Source organism: Pocillopora verrucosa, chromosome 5 (genome assembly GCF_036669915.1).
Source record: "Pocillopora verrucosa isolate sample1 chromosome 5, ASM3666991v2, whole genome shotgun sequence".
NCBI classification, from domain to species: domain Eukaryota; kingdom Metazoa; phylum Cnidaria; class Anthozoa; order Scleractinia; family Pocilloporidae; genus Pocillopora; species Pocillopora verrucosa.
In genome coordinates this window covers 21,648,054-21,667,834 of record NC_089316.1, presented here as the reverse complement: position 1 = coordinate 21,667,834, position 19,781 = coordinate 21,648,054, and the positions used below count along the sequence as shown (strand labels likewise).

Here is a 19,781-nt window from a genome sequence, read left to right as displayed (position 1 = left end):
AGGAGAATTTGTTAAACAATCAAGAGCTTGTTAATTTGGTGATCATTTTCTTCATTGTCCTGACCTCAATGCGTCATTCAGGGGTAATATTGAAAGAAGAAAATAGATACTGGTCACTCTTAGAGATCAAAGTGTTAAAGAAAAGCTACTAAACGTCTCAAACTTTCTCACCGGCGAAAATCAAGCGCCCTGCAGTCCAAATAGTGAGGGTCTGATGATTTTAGATATATGAAAATTCATATATTTGCAATGCGGTGGAGAGATGAAATTAAGAGATCCTCGCACTTAAGCACACTACTGAAACGAGTAGTTGTAAATAGCACCTGAAAAAAATTCAGGCCCGTACGGGATTTGAACCCATGACCTCTGCGATACCGGTACAGCGCTCTACCAATTGAGCTAACAAGTGAGGGTCTGTTCCCAGATTAACAATTTGGGCAAAGATAAATTTCTTGAAATTAAAGTCTGTTGCATTATTTTCAAAAACAATCCAAAAAGAGTGCAAACGAAAATAATTTTTTGAGATTTAAAACTGTCTGAAAATCTTGTATCAGTCTCAGGAGCCACCCATTGTATTTTAGCCAATCAGTGGATGAGTGTGAAACAAAACATTCAAAGTTCATTTCGTACTTGAATTTTTTAATCAAAACAGCTATAACAGACGATGTGGACTATGATATCTGATACAACGACTAAAATCCTCACTCCGAGGCCTTTACCAACAACCAAAACGCCATTTGATCACAATAAAATTGAAGACGGTTTCTTCTTTGCTAGTAAGACACCGAACAACATAACCGCTTTTCTTTGAGTTGGTAAGTGTAGATTTTCAACCGTGCCTGCCGAATATGTTTGTGTTGGGCCTCAAAATAGTAAAAAAAGAGATCCGCTTGCTAATAATCCGATTTATGTCGTACCAGTTTTCGTTAATAAAGAAGAGGGTTAATAAGCTAGAGACAGGGAGCCTATTTTTATTTGGAGAAGGGGGATGGGGCTAGTTTTTAGGGGACGTCAGGGCCATCTCTCCCCTTCTTCCAAAGAAAATTAAAAAAAATCGCGATGTCGGGGATGGGATAATCCGTGGGAAACTGGACTTTTTTCGTTTCATTTTTCTTTCTCATTTACTCTTTATATGTAACTCATACCAAAATAAAATAAATGTCTTACCCACAAAAAGTAGAGGGTGGTAAGGCCCCCCTGGCCTAAGCCCCTTGCCCCACTGCATTCTCCCCCCTCCTAAGTATTCTCATGGTAATACGTATTTAGGACCGGAAGACCTCAACTTACTTCCTACTAGGTTGCACGTGGTTAAGTACTCACAATGACATAAACAAGTCGACTGTTTTGCCCCTTAAAATCTACTCCCGATGTGATCAAAATAATTTTCGGTCCACCCCGGTTGGAAAGTCATTGTACTGTCACTTGGTCCAAGCCCAATTTTCTGCCATCGAGTGTGTGCGGGGAAAAAGACCTATGAATTATTGAACAGTATAAAACTAATTCTGTATCCAAAATTAATTGTGTTATTACTAGTCTCACAGTGGGACGCCATGGTTTGTCAATTCAAGGTGTCATTGCAAACTTTTTAATAAAAGGAAAATACGTCATGTATATAATCGTAGTACAGATGATATCGGATGACATTTTTAACCTTTGACTTTTACCATATCTTTCTTCAGTTCCCATGAAAATGCAGTTTTTTTATACATTTGATTTTATGTCTTGATCGTGCTTACTGTGTTTGAAAAATGGATATTGAAAGTTGATATTTAAAGGGGCCAATATGTTAATGACTCACTTCCATCTGGAGGTAATTATTTTAAATGTAAAAGTGGATCTTTTGTTTGTTTTGTCATCCTTTTCGTAGCCACCCTTCTTTCGTTTACATGAAGTGTATACAGCACTTTTTACGCGAAAGATGCATGGTAATTTTCGATGAATGTCGCTCGACCTGGATGGCCTAGAAGAAACGTTAATTTTCCCTTCCCCTCAAAACATTGTATTTAGTGGTTTGATTAAAACGACTTTCTCGACATTGGAGAAGCGCTATCACCGAGAAGCGGCGATTTGTACAGCCTAAGGTACTATCAGTTGTTTATAGTCCTAATAACTTTGTTATCGGACCGGAGAATGCCTCGCAGCCGGGCAACAATGGAAACAAAACGAGAGCAAGGTATTTTGATTCTTATTTAGTTATTCATTTGGTGCAAAATTTATATCTGATGTGTATTATTTATGTTGCAAAAATATAGGGTTGAAGCGTTTGGCACTTTTGACGTTGAATTCCGATCTCCTAAAATTTACGCTATTTCTGTTTGTTAGCGCGTATTGCCCTTAAAACCATTTGAAACGCGTACCTTTTTTGAACCCAACGTGGCGACTACTTTATGAAGGAATAATTTTTGTTTTTATTTTGAGGAGAATTCTTCTTGCGAATTTAAAATTTGATTACACACCTGTCCAACTTCCGTAAGACTTCGCTGGGAATCGGCCAATCTCCGACAAAAATCGCCACAATAGAATTTCCGCAGGCCGACAAATCGCGGGCCTTTGGACCGTGAAGAAAGCATTAAAGCACTGCATCGATCCGTGCAGTGCTGCATGTATTGGGGTCTGTGTTTGGGTGAATTGGGGTAAAGTCTGTAAACATTATCTACAATAATGTCTCAAGTAATTTTGTACTTGCTCATCGAACTAACCAAGAGGCTAAAGCAACTCATGTCCCCTTCTGGTACCGGGAAACAACCTCTTAAGCGAAAAGCCGAAGATGTTTCGTTCGATTTTGACACAGATGAACCGGCCGCCAAGAGGGAAGCTTATGCACGAACTCGATTGCCAACTTTGCTGAATGTCGAAGGAGCCGGTCAATGTATAGCTGTTTTAACAAGCGGTGGAGATGCACAAGGTATGAAAAAGTTAAATTTTGTCTACGAATATCTTTGATGTCTCATTTTCGAGCTCAGACGATAAATTTTGCTCCACCTGAAAAATATCTACTTTTGTTGATATTACATAAAATTTGTATGCTAGGGAGTGTTTACATTCTTCCAGATTGTGCGATGTTTTAATTACTGGAAAGCTTTTCTTAGGATTTTCATAATTTTTTGTTGTGATTTTTCGTAGATTTAATGTTTGTCATTGAGGATTACATTTTTATTTTGCAAACGATCTGTGCCGCCGGTGCAAATTATGTTATTGCTTGGTCAGTCACATCAATTCAAGCTGAGCTGTTCGATATTTTTTTACAACCGATGGAAAATTTGATTTCATCGGAGCAGCTGGTGTCAGCTATTCAATAAATTTATTGTTAAAACCTTTATTTTCCTGTAATGGAATCCATTTTATTTGCGTTTCTCGAAACAGTACTAATGAGTTGCAATTAAGTACATGAAATCTACCAAATTAAATTTGACACCAATCAAAACAACATACTCAATTGCATAAATTAGTAAGAGTGCCAAATATTTGGTTTGCCTAGACACGAGCAGGAAGAATGAGATCTAGTGCATGAAATTTTGAATTATGAAAGCAAACTTCTGAGGAGTAATATTCTGAAACAAAAAACTCTTTTTTCTTTATTTTTTTTTTTGTACAAAGTCACTGTGGACAAATCAAACCACAATGCATCTGTCTTCCAATAGATCATATGTAGGAATCAATCAAGTGTGTGTATTACTCAGTATATCTTAGTTCTTTGTGTAAAATAATTTTAATGGATGTGTGACTTATACGATATACATACAATAGATTACTATCCTTACATTATTTTTTAAGGGATGAATGCAGCCATCAGAGCTGTGGTTAGGATGGGTATCTATGCAGGAGCCAGGGTCTTTACTGTGTGGGAGGTAGGTTTTATTTCCTGACTTGATTTGGTAGGTCTTCAAAAAAAAGAAAACAAAACAAAAATGCACAGATGTATGCGTGTGCAAGGTGTTAATTTAGTACCTTGTACCCCAAACTCAAAGCAGAGAGGTCCTCAGTGCTTTTAAACCTAGCTAGTTCAGTGTGCTGTGATTTCCTAATTTCTCACATACCCACTTAAGCTTGACTCATCGGCCTCATTAGTTCATATGAGCTAGGTCTTTTTCTGTTGTTGACTGATGTCACTTTTTGAAACCCAAAAGTTCTTTATTTTACATAACAATGTAGCACAAAGGATTAACTTACAGCACTGAATAACAAAGACGCATAAGTTGCACATGTCTTTTGCCCTTGCATGCATGAATATCATATATGCATGTCTGACAAACTGCATCTGCACTTATAAAATGCGTTTAAACAGTTAACACATATCTGAGTGGTACTGTAGCTGTTAGGAAAACCTGATGAAATGCCAGCGGAGGTGAGGAGGGGAAGGATTTGGACGTGTTACTTACAAATCATCAGTATCCCACTCGGGGAGTGTGGTAATACACTAAGTTACCCACTATGAAAGTATAGTTTTAATCATCTCGTTTTCATAATATGTATACCATTGTGATTTTGTTGTCCAAGGGTTATCAGGGATTGGTGGATGGCGGCGATAACATCAGAGAAGTCAGATGGGAGGAAGTGTCTGGTATCATTCAACTGGTAGGTACATGTATTCCGCACTACCTTGTAGGTACAAACATCATTGCGATCAACAAATTTGAATGGTAAGTGAGAAAATCTGTATGGTACATTACGTTTTGACTTTATGGCCTACATTTTGTGCATGATTTTTGTAATATTAGCTCTCTCAGGTGGATTATTTTGCCAAACAAAAATGGTTTGTAACATCATCTCTCTGAGAACCCAGTTTAAGTGTTAACCTTTTTAACTCCCATGATCTGACTGTTAATTCTCCCCTCTAGCTTCTGCACATTTCCTTGTATATTGATTACCAGAATTTGGTATTAGATCTTTTTAACAACTTCTACCTGATAAGCTTGAGTAAATCTCATTATCTGCTTGCTGGATAATGTATGGATATCATACATGTTAATCACTTCTGAGAGTTTGAGGGTTAACCAGTTTGGGTAGCAAGTATTACTGGTATTGCTTTGCAATATACTTTATTTTGTGCAGGGAAATGAGCAATAAGGAGTTTGAAACTTTGAATTATAATTAAGGTTGATGATGTTAGTCTTGTAGAATGTGATCATTGATCCTGATATGTATTGCATAAAAGTCATGATGTTAGCTTTCCTTCTGCATCTACCTTATCAAAACTCTTTATACCGCTTAGAAAGAATGATAAAGTTATCGTAGTAACAAGTAATTTCCACTGTTGATAGTTATTAATTATTTGATATTCATTTAATTTTAGGGAGGAACAGTCATTGGAAGTGCAAGATGTAAAGATTTTAGATCGCGTGAAGGTCGTTTAACAGCTGCTAAGAACATGGTGACCTTAGGCATAACAAATTTAGTAAGTATGCTAACTGTTTGGTGTGATTATGAAACAATTCAGCTGGTTTATTCAGCCATGATATTAATGAATTTGCCCCTTTAAATAGTTTCTTAAACTGTCTGTTTGAGTTTCAGCCCTTTAATAGCCCTATGTCATTCACTCAGATGAAGGGCTAAAGCTTGAAACATCAGTTTTTGAAACTTTCTTTGGCAGGCCACTTACTTTAGTTGATAAACCAAGTTATGTAGTAGTACCCCCCCCCCCCCCACTCCCTTTACCCCTCCCCCCTTCAAACCTCCCTCCCAAAAAAAAAAAAAAAAAGAAAAAAAGTAATAAAATCTTTTAGTCATGTAGGCATTCAGTCTGACATTGAATTCTAACCCAAGTCAGTCAGCCAGTCAGCCAGTGTGTCAGTCATTGCATCCAGTCACTTAGTCAATTTTTTAGACTAAAAGGCGGTCAAGTATACAGTCATTCATTAAGGTGCAATTTGGTATTCATCCTCTCAGACATGCATTACTTTCTGTGAAACTTAAAGGAGTAATTTATTATTAATACACTGAGAAAATTCCATTTCATTTTGTTGCAGATTGTTATTGGAGGTGATGGTAGTTTAACAGGGGCCAATCTGTTCAGACAGGAATGGAAAGAGCTTTTAGAAGAACTTGTAGAAACTGGTGAGTTTTTGTTCACTCATCAAGCAAAAGATTGAGCTTGGTGGTTAAATGTTTCCTATTGTCCTATATGTAAATAAAAGTTTATTTTGTGTATTTTTTGTGTATTTGTCTACCTTTTCAACTTTGTTTGTTTTAAACGGCTGTGAATATGAAAGTCATATATTTGAACTGCGGATAAAGATGTGAATATGAAAGAAATCTTTGCAATAATGAGCCTGAAAAAAAAAAAAAAAAAAAAAAAAAACCCATATAGGCCTGAATTTTTTTTTCAGGCCTTCTTTTCACTACTGCTTAAGTAGTCCTCATTAATGGGAAGATCGCTTTCATATTCAGGCTTGTTTGTTTTGTTAGCTTGTCTTTTGGCTGTCATAATAGGATGTTACTAAAACAAAGATTGCGTAACAAGTAGCAGGGAATTTTTGTCTTGGACTGAAACTGCAGCTGCAGTAACAGTTCATAATGAAAGATGACAACATGGAAAAAGGATCTGAAAATCAAGTTTTGAGCAAATGTTCTTTAAACTTGGTCATTACAGCAAACAGCATGGATGATAAATGAAGTTTATATTGTAGGCTTTTGGACTTGATCTTTGACTTCAAAAATTTAGATTTGCACTTTATATTACAGATGCAAAAGAAGTCAGGCTTTTGTATCGTCCCATGTCATATTCCTGGTTTTATTAACAACCTTCTTAATATTTGTCTGTAAGCTGTCAGTCAGTCAGTCTGTCAGAGATTGTGTGCCTGCTTGCCAGCATGTACAAACAGTCTATCTGTCTGGCTGGGTTTCTATCAAGATGATTTGGTTTTATTAACTGAGTTGATGAATATAGATTGGCCACTGTAAAGAGTTTATAACCTGGCATTTTGAGTATTAACCTTTGCCTAACTTTTGCTCTGACAAAGGGCAAATGCTCAAAACATCAGCTTACACTAGGAAGAACCTCTTTATGGTGGCCAATTTACATTTATCAACTCAGCTGATAATACCAAATTACCCAGTTATACTATACGCACTAATGCAGCACCACATTTTCTTTAAAAAAATATCCTTTTTATGGATATCTACCAGTTGGTCTTTCAGTTGGTTTTTCCATTTATTTTATTAGATGATTTATTTATTTATTAATACGTAAATATTGCTTTATCTTCTTATTTAATTATCATTATTAGTAAATCAATAATTGTATTTCCAGGTGCTGTGACTGAAAAAATGGCACAAGAAAATAATCACCTTAATATAGTGGGGATGGTAAGTCATGTTTTCCTCAGAATATGCTGTTCAATAATTATATATGAACTGAGTTTTCATGTAGATTTAAACTTCCAGAGCATATAGTTACTTTTCAGTCATTACTCCATGCAGGGGTTTTAAATAAATTTCATTCCAACTTCGCAGTTCTGAGTTGCAGGTGGGAAGTTCTTTTTTAGGGCCGAGAGGACATTGTGTTCTTAACAGAGTCTGAGTGATGCTCTCCTGAGGAATTGTGATACTGCAGACTCCTGCCAAAATATTTCGCTACATTTTTAGGATTATTTTCATGTTGCATAAAGTCATTTTTCGGTTCATTATTGTGCTGCAATATTTCATTTTTAGGTTGGCTCAATTGACAATGATTTCTGCGGAACTGATATGACCATTGGAGCTGATTCAGCACTTCATAGGATTTTTGAAGCAGTAGATGCCATTACAACAACAGCTTCAAGGTATGAATTGAAGTCCTTGGTCTTTTTTTTCCTTGTGCTTTTGTTTACTTTTAGTTCTGTTGTCAAGTATGTTCTTTGAATCAAACAGCAGATAACTTCAAGCTTTTCACCAATGAAAAAATATTTTGATTGATTGGAATTTTGTACTTCTGTCTATAGCCATCAGAGGACTTTTGTCCTTGAAGTTATGGGGAGACATTGTGGGTAAGACTTTTTTTGTTTATCCTGGGTGGCAAATGATTTATCCTAAAAGCAAGGGTGTTTCAAAACTTTTGCCATTTTTTTGCTGTTGATATTGTTTTGTTTTCTCTCTTCCTTGGAGTCATGGAGAAAGTTAGTCTTACAAGCTCACATAGTTTTATATGGAGAATTTGACACTTCCCAAATGTACAATTATAGTTAAAGCTTTGTTCTGCTATATACATGTGTAACTCAAATTTTGTATTGATTTTTTATAAAATTTTTTGCAGATACCTAGCTCTTGTTACAGGCTTGGGAGTTGGTGCAGACTATGTAAGTTTATCCCTTCACTCAAACTCATCACAAATTGTACAACCATGTTAATGTTTTTCCTGTGAGATACATCTGAATTAAATGGAACATTTCAGAGGCTTGACTTACGGCTCATATATGCATGCAAAAAGTCAACTATTTTGCAATGCTTTTAGTTATGAAAGAATTTAACATTCACTAAACTGTTATGAATGACCAAGAAAGAATTTCTCCTTACAATATCAATGTAATATCAAACAGACAAGTGATGAGAATAAAGAAAAATGTTTATTAGTGGATTATTAGTTGATCTAATACCAAATTCTCTGAAATATCTTCATAAGAATTGTATGGTAGACAGTAATGAGAATTACCTATGAGATCTTGGGAGTAAAGGGATGAAACCACTGCTGTTTTGTCTCTCAGATTTCATGCTAGTTTTGATGGCTTGTAACTGATAACAGGGCTTTAATTCATCCAATTCTGTCCATTAATATATTTATGGTTTTCAAGTGGTACTCCCACTTCATTGTTGTCCAATTTTGTCAACCACTGGTCATAATTGTACACCAAATTGGACACCAACTTATCATCTTGTTTTAGATTTTCATCCCTGAATGGCCTGTCCAGGAAGGTTGGGAGGAAAAAATGTGCAATCACTTGAGAAAAGTAGGTGTTCTTTTCTCATCATTGTGGTATTTCAACATATATTACACTCATTTTGAAACTATTGGTGATGCTTACAATTCTGATTGACTCTAAGGCAATGCAATTGAATTTGTGAATTTGTTGTTGTTGTTGTTGTTTTCTTGCGGTGCCAGCGGACCTAAGACCTGAAATTTTCTGTTAGAGATTAACAGTACTGCCATCTTTTGTGTTGTTTCTATTAGGTCAGGGATAGTGGAAGACGTTTATGCATGATCATTGTGGCAGAGGGTGCTCAGGATGTTGCAGGAAACCCTGTCACTGCTAATGACATTAAGGAGGTACACAGTGCAATTTATAGTATTACATAACAGTCATTCAGAATTGTGTTTAGTCAGGGAGAAAGTTCTTGCACAAAAACCTATATTTTGTGTGGTTTTTTTTTTACAGCTTGTCAAGACAAAACTCCAGCACGATGCACGAGTCACGATTCTTGGACATGTCCAGAGAGGAGGAATCCCATCTGCTTTTGACAGAATTCTGGTAATTGTTTTGGTATCGGTAATTACACGAGTTTGAGTGCAATTTAGTATTAATAAGCATGAACATATTTTTCAAAGACAACAAAATTGCACAAGCCCATAATTACTAGTTAATAATTTACATGAAGAAAGCATCACAGGAAGTCACGGCAGATGAAATTTTGACAGCATGCGCAAGTTATTTGTAATTTGCACTCATGTTAGAACTTTGCACTTGTGTTACAAGTTTTCAGCCAATCAGAAGTGCAAAACGAATGTAATGAAGTGGTGGTTAAACTTTATGTCGTGCAATTTTGGTCTGAAATCATACTTCTATTGATTTCAAATTTAACTAGCGTAGCACGCTCATTTGATTTTGAAATCAAATGTAAGATTTCAGACCAAATCGCACTTCATGCAGTTCAATTAGCATTACCAACTAGGTGAATAGGTCATATAATAAACCATGTAGGGTTGCTGTCTGCAATGTGCACAACTATCTTTAGCTTTTGTATTTGCAAAAAAGTGGTACATTTATATATCAATTTTGCAGTCTTGTCGCATGGGAGCAGAGGCAGCCCTTGCTGTCTTGGATGCCAAGCCAGATACTGCCCCATGTGTAATCTGCCTGGACGGAAACAAGATCAAGAAAAGAGGACTCATGGAATGTGTCCGTAAGGTAAACTCATTTATAACATAGCCTTTGTAATTCATGTTCTCAAAGTAGCAAAGCGATTCCCTGTTGCCATGCACATGTTCAGTAATAGATCACAGATGACGTCAAAATGTGGTAAAAACAAAAAAGAGTGGTTCACAACGTGCACCCGAATGTATTACTGATGTTCTAACGGCATTTTAACGTCTTCTGTGATCTATTACTGAACAAACCCATGGCAACATGGAAAAAGCACTACCCACATGTCTGCAATGTAAACCTATTTTTCATAATCAGCATTCATCATTCAGTGTAAATATTATCCTGCAGACTCTGGAAGTCAAGGACGCAACGAAAGCAAAGAACTTTGATAAAGTTGTCGAACTGAGAGGAAGGTACAACATGTGATATTAAGTAACTTTACTATTTCCCTCATAAGTCTTCTATTTTCCTTTACTGTTTCCCACATCTCTGTTTTAAACAAAGATAATTGGTTATCATTTCCTCCTTAATTGGCATTTGAAAGACTGTAATCAAAGTTAACGTTTTACCAGATAGGTATCCCTTTACCAATGGATGTTTTTTTTTTTATTCCAGAACCTTCCAGAGCAACATAGAGATTTTCAAAGTCTTGAAGGAAGTGGAGCCTCCAGCTTCGAGCCAGTGTGATATATCGGGCACTTGCAAAGTACGCATGCTCTCTTCGTAAATATTTGGATACTCAAAGATGCAGTAATTCTTAATTGTGAATTTGAGACGTTTCAATTCCCTCTGAGAAGAAAGAATTTACAGTGTCCACCTATATCTTCAAATATCCATCTGCGACACTACATGTCCTGGCTCTCGGCTTTTCCTAGATGTATTTACACCCTTCTTATCTTTCTGATTCCTTCCCTCTCCCTCCTCTCAACTATCTCCATCTGACCCCTATAGTCACTCTTTTCGTCCTATCTTCTCTTCTCTCTTTCCCGCTACCTCCTTCCATCCTTTTCCCTTCCCTTTTTTCTTATTTTCCTTTTCCCTTGCATCCCTGATACAACATCATTTCCTCTTATCTCAAATTCCCCCAACTCATCTTTCATTCTACTCACTTTCCATCCCTCCTTTCTTCATTCCCTCTTTTTTCCCTTTATTCCTTGCATCCTGCTAGCTAATACCCCCCAACACCTGTTCCCGCCTCTAACCCAATTCTGTCCTGTTCAGTCTGGTCACACCTTGGCAGTTATCAACATTGGTGCCCCTGCAGGAGGCATGAGCACTGCTGTCCGTGCCTTTGTCCGCTTCTCACTCTACCAAGGACACACAGTACTGGGAATCAGAGATGGAATCAATGGGCTCTTTGATGACAAGGTAATGAATATAAGATATTCTTTTGACCCGCAGATAACAGATGCTAATCGAGGCAGGTCAATTTTTTCTTTACTAAATTGAATTTAACTTAATCAAATTACATTGGAAATAACGCAGAAATTAGGAAATAACACATAAAAATGCATTAAAAGATGCACAAGAAAGGGATGAAAAGAAAGTGAAAGACGTTTATTGTAAAGGAGAAAATGTCTGGACTTTCTAAGTGTATGGAAAATATTTATGGCCAGATAGATAGCTTGCGCAGCGGGAAGTCTTTTTTTTTTTTGTTTTTTGTTAACAAGACTCCCTAGCTACAGAGGTGTATCAGAGAGGAGTGGGCATGTAAGAACACTTAGAGTGTATACCTTTTTGACGTAGCTGAATGTCTCCTGGTGAACGGTTGTTAATTCAAGCTGACCCCATTTGATTGTCAGAGCGATTGGAACGCTCTGGCGAAGGGCTAACGCTCGAAACGTCAGCCTTTAAACTCTACGGTGGCCAATTTACGTTTTCAACTCTGTTGATAATACTAAATTACCCTGTTATACTCTCCCACCGACGCAGCACCACAGTTTCTCTAGAAACTTACCCCCTTTATCCTTTGGCAATAAACTTAAACAGGTGGAACAACTAGGATGGCTCCATGTCGACTCTTGGGCGGGGGCAGGAGGATCTAAATTGGGAACCACAAGGTATGTATACATCTTATTACTGTTGTTATTTTTCCGACCTTGCCCACGCCAACGCCTACGGCCTGCATACAGGCATTTTGTGTATAATGCACTTCGGTAAAACCGCGAGCGGGGCCTTACCGGTCAATGAAAGTCATGATGATTAAATCTAATTCTGCGGGAAATACGACGACCAAATGTTAAAATTGCTGTCTTGTCGCTTTTGCTGTATGGTATACGGTGCTAGAGAGCTTTTCTGACTTAAAGAAAACTTGATGCGTGAAAGCTTAGCCTACTGACCTAGTAAGGACACTACCAGCGAACATTTTACGTAAAGTGTTTCCTCACACGTTAACTTTTTACCTACAGAACCTTACCTTCTAAAGATATGCAAAAGGTTGCAGAAAAGTTATCTAAACACGGGATTCAAGGACTGTTGGTTATTGGAGGCTTTGAGGTAAGGCGAGGTTGTTGTCTTGCCACCTAGCAGTTTTACCACGTTACAAAATATCAGCAAATTTTCGTTGTTTTATGTTCGCAAGGGAAAAAACCGTCCCCGTAGTTTTACACGGGCTGTGTTTTTATGCAGTTTTTACTGTTTGCGTGTTCTTTTTTTAATATTTTTGTTATTATTTCTTGTTTGTTTGTACGTTTGTTTGTTTGTTTATTTGTTTTCTAGTTTTTAACATATTGGAGAAATTGAAAAATCGTCTCACTCCGGGACTAAGCTCGTGTTTTGGTTCCACTATTAGCTGAGCTACGGGGCCACATTTTGGAATCAAACCAACTTTTCATTGATTAGGTAGTGTTTCAGTCGGTATAAAACACTAATTCTTCGATGAATTGCTGCTTTGGCATGTTTTTGTCTGTTTCCTTGGAAATAGTATCAAAAACGCCCAAGTTTTGCTAAGTAAGTTGTAATCATGCGTGATTTCTTTCTTCCTAAGGCTTACAACGCTGTTCTGGAGCTTGCAGAGGCCCGTGACAAGTTCCCAGCTTTCCGCATTCCAATGGTTATCATTCCCGCCACAATTAGTAACAATGTGCCCGGTACAGATCTTAGTTTAGGAGTAGACACAGCTCTCAATGTGATAACAGAGGTGAGGCTCTCGAACTAACTGTCCGAAGTTAGAACTCTTGGTTTCTTGTTATTGGTTTGGCATTTTCTTAGCTTTGTTTATAAATACCAGTTTTCCCCGGCGGCGGTTAAAATGCATCTCTGTGTACAGGAGTCTGTGCTGAATGAGATAAAGAAATGAAAGACTTCGTACTTCTTTCAGCGTGATCGATTAACTTTTTAGAGATTCTGCCGTGCTGTGTCTGTAGGAAAGTGCAAAACTAAGTTCAGTAATGATAATCTAGAACGTTAAAGTAAGGAAACCGTTCGATATCGGATTTTAATATAATTTCCTAAGTTTGAGTAAGGGGGGTTAATTTCTGAAGAAAGTGTGGTTTTGCATCGATACAAACTCTTTACGATGGCCAATTTACATTAGCAGCACAATTGTTAAAACCAAATTTCTGTTATATACTTGAGCTTTCTTCATTTAATGTCATGTAATTTCAATTTTTTTGTATTCATTTCATATGATTTCATTTCCTTTCATTTTTTCTTTCACCGACAGAATTGTGACCGCATCAAGCAGTCTGCCAGCAGTGCAACGAGACGAGTGTTTGTTGTTGAGTGCATGGGCGGCTACTGTGGTTACCTAGCAACCATGAGCGCCCTCGCGGGAGGAGCTGACGCAGCGTACATCTTTGAAGAGAAACTTACTCTTGAAGATTTGAAGGTGTGTACCAGTATGTCAAATTTCTGAGGACGCCTTACTATACATAAACTTCACGGATTACTTACGTTTTCTTTTTTTTCTTTTCTTTCTGAACTGCTCCCGACCGAGAACCCCTATCATTTTAGTTTCGCAAATTCACGATGTTGTAAAGACTTTTTATTTCATACTGAATCAAACTACCTTTAAACTGAAAGAAACGACAAAGTATGAGATGGGTAAGACTGAAGAAGAGAGTAGTGGAAATTATAAACCAATAAGAAACACGAATGAATTAATAATGGAGGTCGCATTTTTTTTTCCTGCACGTGTGTGCCAGGACTAGAACCCGGGTCGTCCGACTCGGAGCCCAGTGCACTGACCACTGGACTACTGAACAAAACCGTGGCGTCGGGGTACATTTAACCACGCATGTTAAAAGTAGCACCCTGCACGGTTGTACGGTCGTACATCCAAATTTTTTCGGCTTGATGGGAAACTACTATTTTGTATAATTATGTGGCTACGCTGTGCGAGCTCCGCTATGATTGAACAAATTAAAATCTGGGCTTAAGTTTTCTGCATGTACATGATCCTGTGAGAAATTCCATTAATCCTCTGACCCCAAAGAGTGACAAGAATCTAATTTCTCCTCACCATTTCACCCCTTAAATCACACATTAAGTTCACAAGAAAAAGAGAATTGATCACTGACTTAAGAAGCTCATGATTATTAAACAAATTCTCCTCGTCAGCACCTTAGAAAATTGTATAGAGAACAGTATGGAGAATATGCATACTGATGTTAGAGTACAAAGGGTTAGAAACTGTGTTGCATTTATAGATTTAAGAAACTCTTATAATTGCAGCCTCACCTTTGTTATGTTTTGCCTTTTCATCAGAAAAACATCGAGCATTTGATAGACAAAATGAAAGGTTCTGTGCGAAGAGGACTCATTTTGCGGTAAGAACGCCTATCGCTGAAGGTCAACAAGTTAACAAGTTAACAAGTCTGTACTGGAGCAAAAAAGGTCCATGCAGCCTAGCTTATCCCAGTTTTTATGGCATTGAATAATTACGAGTATCACTACCCGCCCCTGGATGGGATGCCATCGCAAGGTTACCCCCCCAACATTTCATCAGGGTTGCCTGATAATTCGCTGGTACCCATTTATTCTCCTGGGTGGAGAGAGGCTCTGTGACAAACGCCAGGTCTCGAACTCAGACCCCCAACCCCGGAGTACAGCGCACTATTGATGTAGAGCAGTTTTAGAGTGCCAGGAAACTACTCGAAACCAGACTGTTCGTTGTAAATTTCGACAGGAATGCTCAAATCTGTTTCTACCTTTACGCAGGAACGAGAAATGCAGCGAAAATTACACGACGGACTTCATCTCGGCTCTATATCGAGAAGAAGGAGAGGGCCTTTTCACTGTCAGAACCAATGTACTTGGTCATGTACAGCAGGTGAATCTGATGCTTGTCCACGTGATTTATCCGTGCTTAGTCACGCGAAGCATACAAATTAAAATTCCCATATGACGAGGTTGGTTTTCGTAAAATCCCAAAGAACAGATGAAGAGGACATTTGTCAGCCACAATAAGCGACAAAATTGTTCTCACATTACCGCTGTATGTACAATTTGTTGAAACAGCGTGCCAATTTTATCCTAAATACGCAATTTCTTACGTATGTAAGATTTAGTAGGTCGTGTTTCACAACAGCTTTTTGTTTTTGTATTTTCCATGTTTGCCAGGGTGGATCTCCGTCGCCTTTTGATCGAATCCAGGCCACCAGACAGGCGACTTTGGCCGTTAACTGGCTGACTGAAAGGATTGGGGAGAATTTAACAGATCAAGGTAACGGTTTTTAAAGAGGGAAAGGAAAGAGTTAAAAAAGAATAGAATATATTAGTCGAGTTTGAAAAAAGCGGTACATTTTGTTTGGATGGCTTAATAGTTTTTTCCGCGATTGTAGGCTGTCGTGCAAATATTTCAAAGACTTAGACGGCGAGAGCCTACGTAGTTACTAAATTAACCGACCTTCCACTATACCAACTGTCTAAAGGTTACTTTAGTTTGAACTTTAAAATAGCAGTTGATGTTATGGTGTAATCGTTTGTGTGGCAATAGTCCTCAAGAGGACTTTGTCGGTTAACAACGATCGGCGGAAACCGCTGTTATTTTACAAATCATTGATTGACGACGTTGACGAGGAAACTGAGCAGAACCTGACTTAACAACGGACCGAAACTGACTATTTGTGACTGAGGAACGCTATTTAAGTGTTACATCCGATAAGATCACGGGCAACCAATTCATCGCACAGACTTAAAGCATTCCACTGAAATAATAAAAGAACAAGGCTTTTCACTTTCCTCCGATGATGACTTCCGTTAAAGACAACAGGCCTATTTAAGACTCTTCTCACTCTGACTATCATACTGCACAGTTTGCGTCCTTACACAGTAATCTGCGTGAACAAGTTGTCTGTTGCTTGAATAGTGAGTAGCATTTTTCATACCCTTCGTCCCCACACCACCCCCCTCATCTTCGTCGTCAATCTTTATCTTTCTCGACTAAATTTACCAAGTTATGTTTTCCGAGGGAAAATGACACATTGAACAATATCTAAAGAAGAAGACGAATCCAGGAAGAGTAAATGCACAGTGGCGAATGACTTCTGATAATTCTTTTGTAGGATCTGTTGAAACTTCATCTCCAAGCACTGCTTGTCTATTGGGTATCAAGAAGTCTGATAACCCTTTCACGCCAGTTCAAGATCTGAAAAGTGTCACAGACTTTAAGTGAGTGTATTAGAATTCATCTCATTCCAGTCACTTTAAATTAAAGGGGCTATGTCATGCTGTGAGTTTGCGCACTGGGATGTTTGATCCTTGTGGTGAAAATTTACTATGAAAATACTATTTGATGTAGCGCAGTAAACCGTACCACATGGGAGTACAAGTCAGAAGCGTTCTGCTGAAAATGGGTACAAATTAGTTTTGGAGAAACATCTCGGCATCGAAGTCTATGAATTTCAAACTTAACAATGTACTGTCTCCATTTTTCTTCAGACACCGCGTCCCCAAAGAGCAATGGTGGTTAGAAATGCGTTCCTTACAGAAAATATTGGCCAAATATCAGCAGCATTTTGACTACCACCGGGAAGACGATTTATCCCCTCTTCCATGAAGCGCACGTGATGTGCACGTGTTGTCTTTAGTTCTGGTCACGTGGATTTGTGTCTCAGATGTAGTGAAAACGAGATTGATTGGAGACGGAGATTAGAAAATTCCGAGTAAGGTTTATTTCGAGTCAAGATGCTAAAATGAAGTGTTTTAGTACAGCGGTCTTTGAATAAGCCAGGAGGAACAATGTGTGTTGTCTGAGTTGTCACGTTTGTCCAAAATATCGCAAATGATGATTTCATGAATGGTTGTGCGATGATTTGTGAAGTGATTTTGGTATAAAATGTGAAGGAATATTTAAGAGACTGACGACAAGAAGATTATCTAGAAGTTAAACAAAATCGATGAAATATTGAAAGGTGTGAAACCACACTAAAGGAATTATCCACAATTTTTGGTTGTGTTAAATAGAGAACATTATATAGCCGCGCGGGGATACGAATTTTATCTTCGAGTGAGAAATACTTTCAGCATGAGAAGATGAAATTCGTATCCCCAAGCGGCCACGTCATGTTCTGTTTATGTTTTAGATACTGATGAAATTCCTACATAATTTCAAAGGAACTAGCCGCGCGCCTGAGCGGGAAGCTCTCTTGTAATTGGCTAATCATAACCATGGCGACACCAATATCCTCACACGTGAAAGATGAGAGTGGTTTTTTCACTGCGCGCAATGAAGATATGATTTTTTAGTAAAAGGAAAAATCCTGGTATTTCATCAGTATCTATATAATAATAATAATTGTGTATCTGGTAGAAGATCAACTAATTTATGCCATACCGGTAACTTGTCCAAAAAGTTGTATTAGTCTATTAATTTTTATTATTATTTTATTAATATAGTCGGTTACAGGTGAAGTTGTGTGGAGTTACTTTAAACTTCTTAAACTGGCGAGAAATGTTGACTGGTTTCTTCAAAGTCGTTCTGAAAAGAAAAGAATCTGACTTACTACTCTTCACCGCAGAAGCTCTTTAATAAAAGTAGGTCATTTCCGTCTGGTTCTGCACTCTTTGCGTTCAGCGGATATCTACCATAAACCTTCTGCGGGGGAAGGAGGGGAGGAGGGAGAATAACTTGCTGGGTGGGGGTTGTCATCCTTTCCTGCTGGAAACTAAAATATCTAAACTTTACGGCTGGTGAGTCAAAAAATTGACGGCAGAATCATACGCGCAACGTGGACTGACTTCCAGTTATAGTGAATTGAAGCGACGTCAAGTGTTCGTACTCCGGCCGCCTAGGATGTTACTTCATCAAAACCATTTTATGAGAGCAAACTTTCTTGCTCAAGAACACGTCACTTAATCCTGGCACCAGTTCTCGAACCCACTCGGATTGCATTGCCTCGTCCTCGTGAGTATTTTTTTTTTTTTTTTTTTTTTTTTTTTTTTAGTTCCCCTCCCCTGACCCCTCGGGTGACATCGATAAGAAAGAGACTCGGTTCTTCCTGGAAGCGTTCCTTTGATTTCCTTCATTTAAAGAAATGCACAGGGGGGCTGCGTGTTCGCCTTCCTTGCCCCTTTGACAGCTTTGCACATTTACATGACAATACACTTCAAGATTCTCGACCCAGATTTTGGACGAGCAACTTTAAATTATTCAAAATGGTGTTCAACCATCCTGAATATATTATTGGATATAAGTTTATGGAGATGTGTTTTGCATCCGTCGCCATTGTCAACATTTAGATTATCGCCATGGTGGATGTAAAGGACTTGAAAAGTGCAAGGCTCATTGCCATAGGCCACATTGTGGTTGGAATATTGCTTATTGTATTCGGAATTGTGGACCGCGTCGAGGGATATTTTTGGACCGGCGAAGGATGTTTTGGAATATGGTGCGGCGTTTGGGTACGTACAGGGTAAATGCAATACTATACGCAGCGATTCGTCGAGGTTTCGCAGTTTGTCCAGAATAGGGTGGCGAAAGGCAGTGATTTGAAGCATAGAATTGGGTCAACTACCCACTCTTAAGTTCTCGCCCGTTTCAAATTCGATGGATTATAAAGATTCTGATCGGGTGAATTTGGCTGCTTAAATTGAATTGCTTCGGGGATTATCGAAGTGTCGTGCAAAGAACAAATCGAAGATAGTTTTACACCTCCTTCGCCAAAAGAAACATGAATTTGAAAAATAATTTTATCGGTCCTTAGAAACGAAGTTTATTACATTACTAAATGCAAGTTTGCGTGAAAAACATTTTAACAACTTTTTTGAAGAAAGTTTAAAAAGGGTTGCAGTAATGTAGAGCGCGTCCCCATTCTACGCCTGGAATTACATAATGTAAATCTATCCAGAGTAGAATGTATCTTCAAATAAGATTAATTCAGAATGTCCATAGCTCTAGCTCGTAGAGCAGTACATTGAATCAGGTTATTACAAACTTCTCACAAGTTTATTACAAGTGTGAAATTCAAGAGATAGACGCTGCTCGCAGTAAGCTACAACCAGTCTACATTTAATCGAAAACTAGCAGGGATACAGTTATGCTAAACGAAAAGTATACTAAAATAATTTTTTTAAATGCAAAAGGCCTTAACCACAGAATAATTAGTAATTACCGTCGATTACCGCAAGTAAGTGAGAAAATTATGTGACTAACAATGCATCGTTACAAGAAAGGAAAGAAGTTTACATGCAGAGAAAAATAATTATTTATTCCTGTGTAAGGAAACATTCTCAATTTATGAAGAGGAAAATGAGAAATAAAACTACTTTAATTTAAAACGATCG

General features: G+C 37.9%; 2 protein-coding genes across 3 annotated transcripts in view; both read left to right on the top strand.

The window, feature by feature from the left end:
- The first annotated feature begins 1,863 nt into the window (after window positions 1-1,863).
- On the top strand, window positions 1,864-18,033 carry LOC131781726 (ATP-dependent 6-phosphofructokinase, muscle type-like). Of its 2 annotated transcripts, XM_059098440.2 has the most exons (26): window positions 1,864-2,173; window positions 2,792-2,905; window positions 3,775-3,848; window positions 4,498-4,575; window positions 5,294-5,395; window positions 5,967-6,054; window positions 7,250-7,305; window positions 7,651-7,760; window positions 7,920-7,964; window positions 8,231-8,273; window positions 8,856-8,921; window positions 9,143-9,238; window positions 9,348-9,440; window positions 9,972-10,097; window positions 10,404-10,468; window positions 10,671-10,761; window positions 11,277-11,423; window positions 12,045-12,115; window positions 12,464-12,551; window positions 13,042-13,194; window positions 13,720-13,884; window positions 14,763-14,824; window positions 15,216-15,327; window positions 15,618-15,720; window positions 16,562-16,667; window positions 16,938-18,033. In XM_059098440.2, exons 1-26 carry the CDS (start codon window positions 2,131-2,133, stop codon window positions 17,053-17,055), a joined length of 2,415 nt encoding a protein of 804 aa, XP_058954423.2. In that variant the 5' UTR covers window positions 1,864-2,130; the 3' UTR covers window positions 17,056-18,033. The 2 variants fall into 2 exon arrangements, with proteins under 2 accessions (XP_058954423.2, XP_058954421.2); XM_059098438.2 differs by lacking the exon at window positions 1,864-2,173 and having other exon boundaries at window positions 2,584-2,905; window positions 16,938-18,032.
- A 549-nt stretch (window positions 18,034-18,582) lies between these two features.
- The window catches only part of LOC131781719 (uncharacterized), a 7,937-nt gene continuing 6,738 nt past the window's right edge, over window positions 18,583-19,781 (top strand). Inside the window, exon 1 of the mRNA XM_059098434.2 lies at window positions 18,583-18,899. Coding sequence (XP_058954417.1) covers window positions 18,747-18,899 — 153 coding nt within the window. The 5' untranslated portion in view covers window positions 18,583-18,746. The remainder of the gene's footprint in view (window positions 18,900-19,781) is intronic.

Excerpts from the sequence above, each read along its gene's own strand:
- LOC131781726 (XM_059098438.2), top strand. The coding sequence starts at position 2,662 with ATGTCTCAAGTAATTTTGTACTTGCTCATCGAACTAACCAAGAGGCTA. Across the intron at positions 9,441-9,971 it reads CTGCTTTTGACAGAATTCTG|TCTTGTCGCATGGGAGCAGA; the intron begins GTAATTGTTTTG and ends TCAATTTTGCAG. Across the intron at positions 15,721-16,561 it reads GGAGAATTTAACAGATCAAG|GATCTGTTGAAACTTCATCT; the intron begins GTAACGGTTTTT and ends ATTCTTTTGTAG.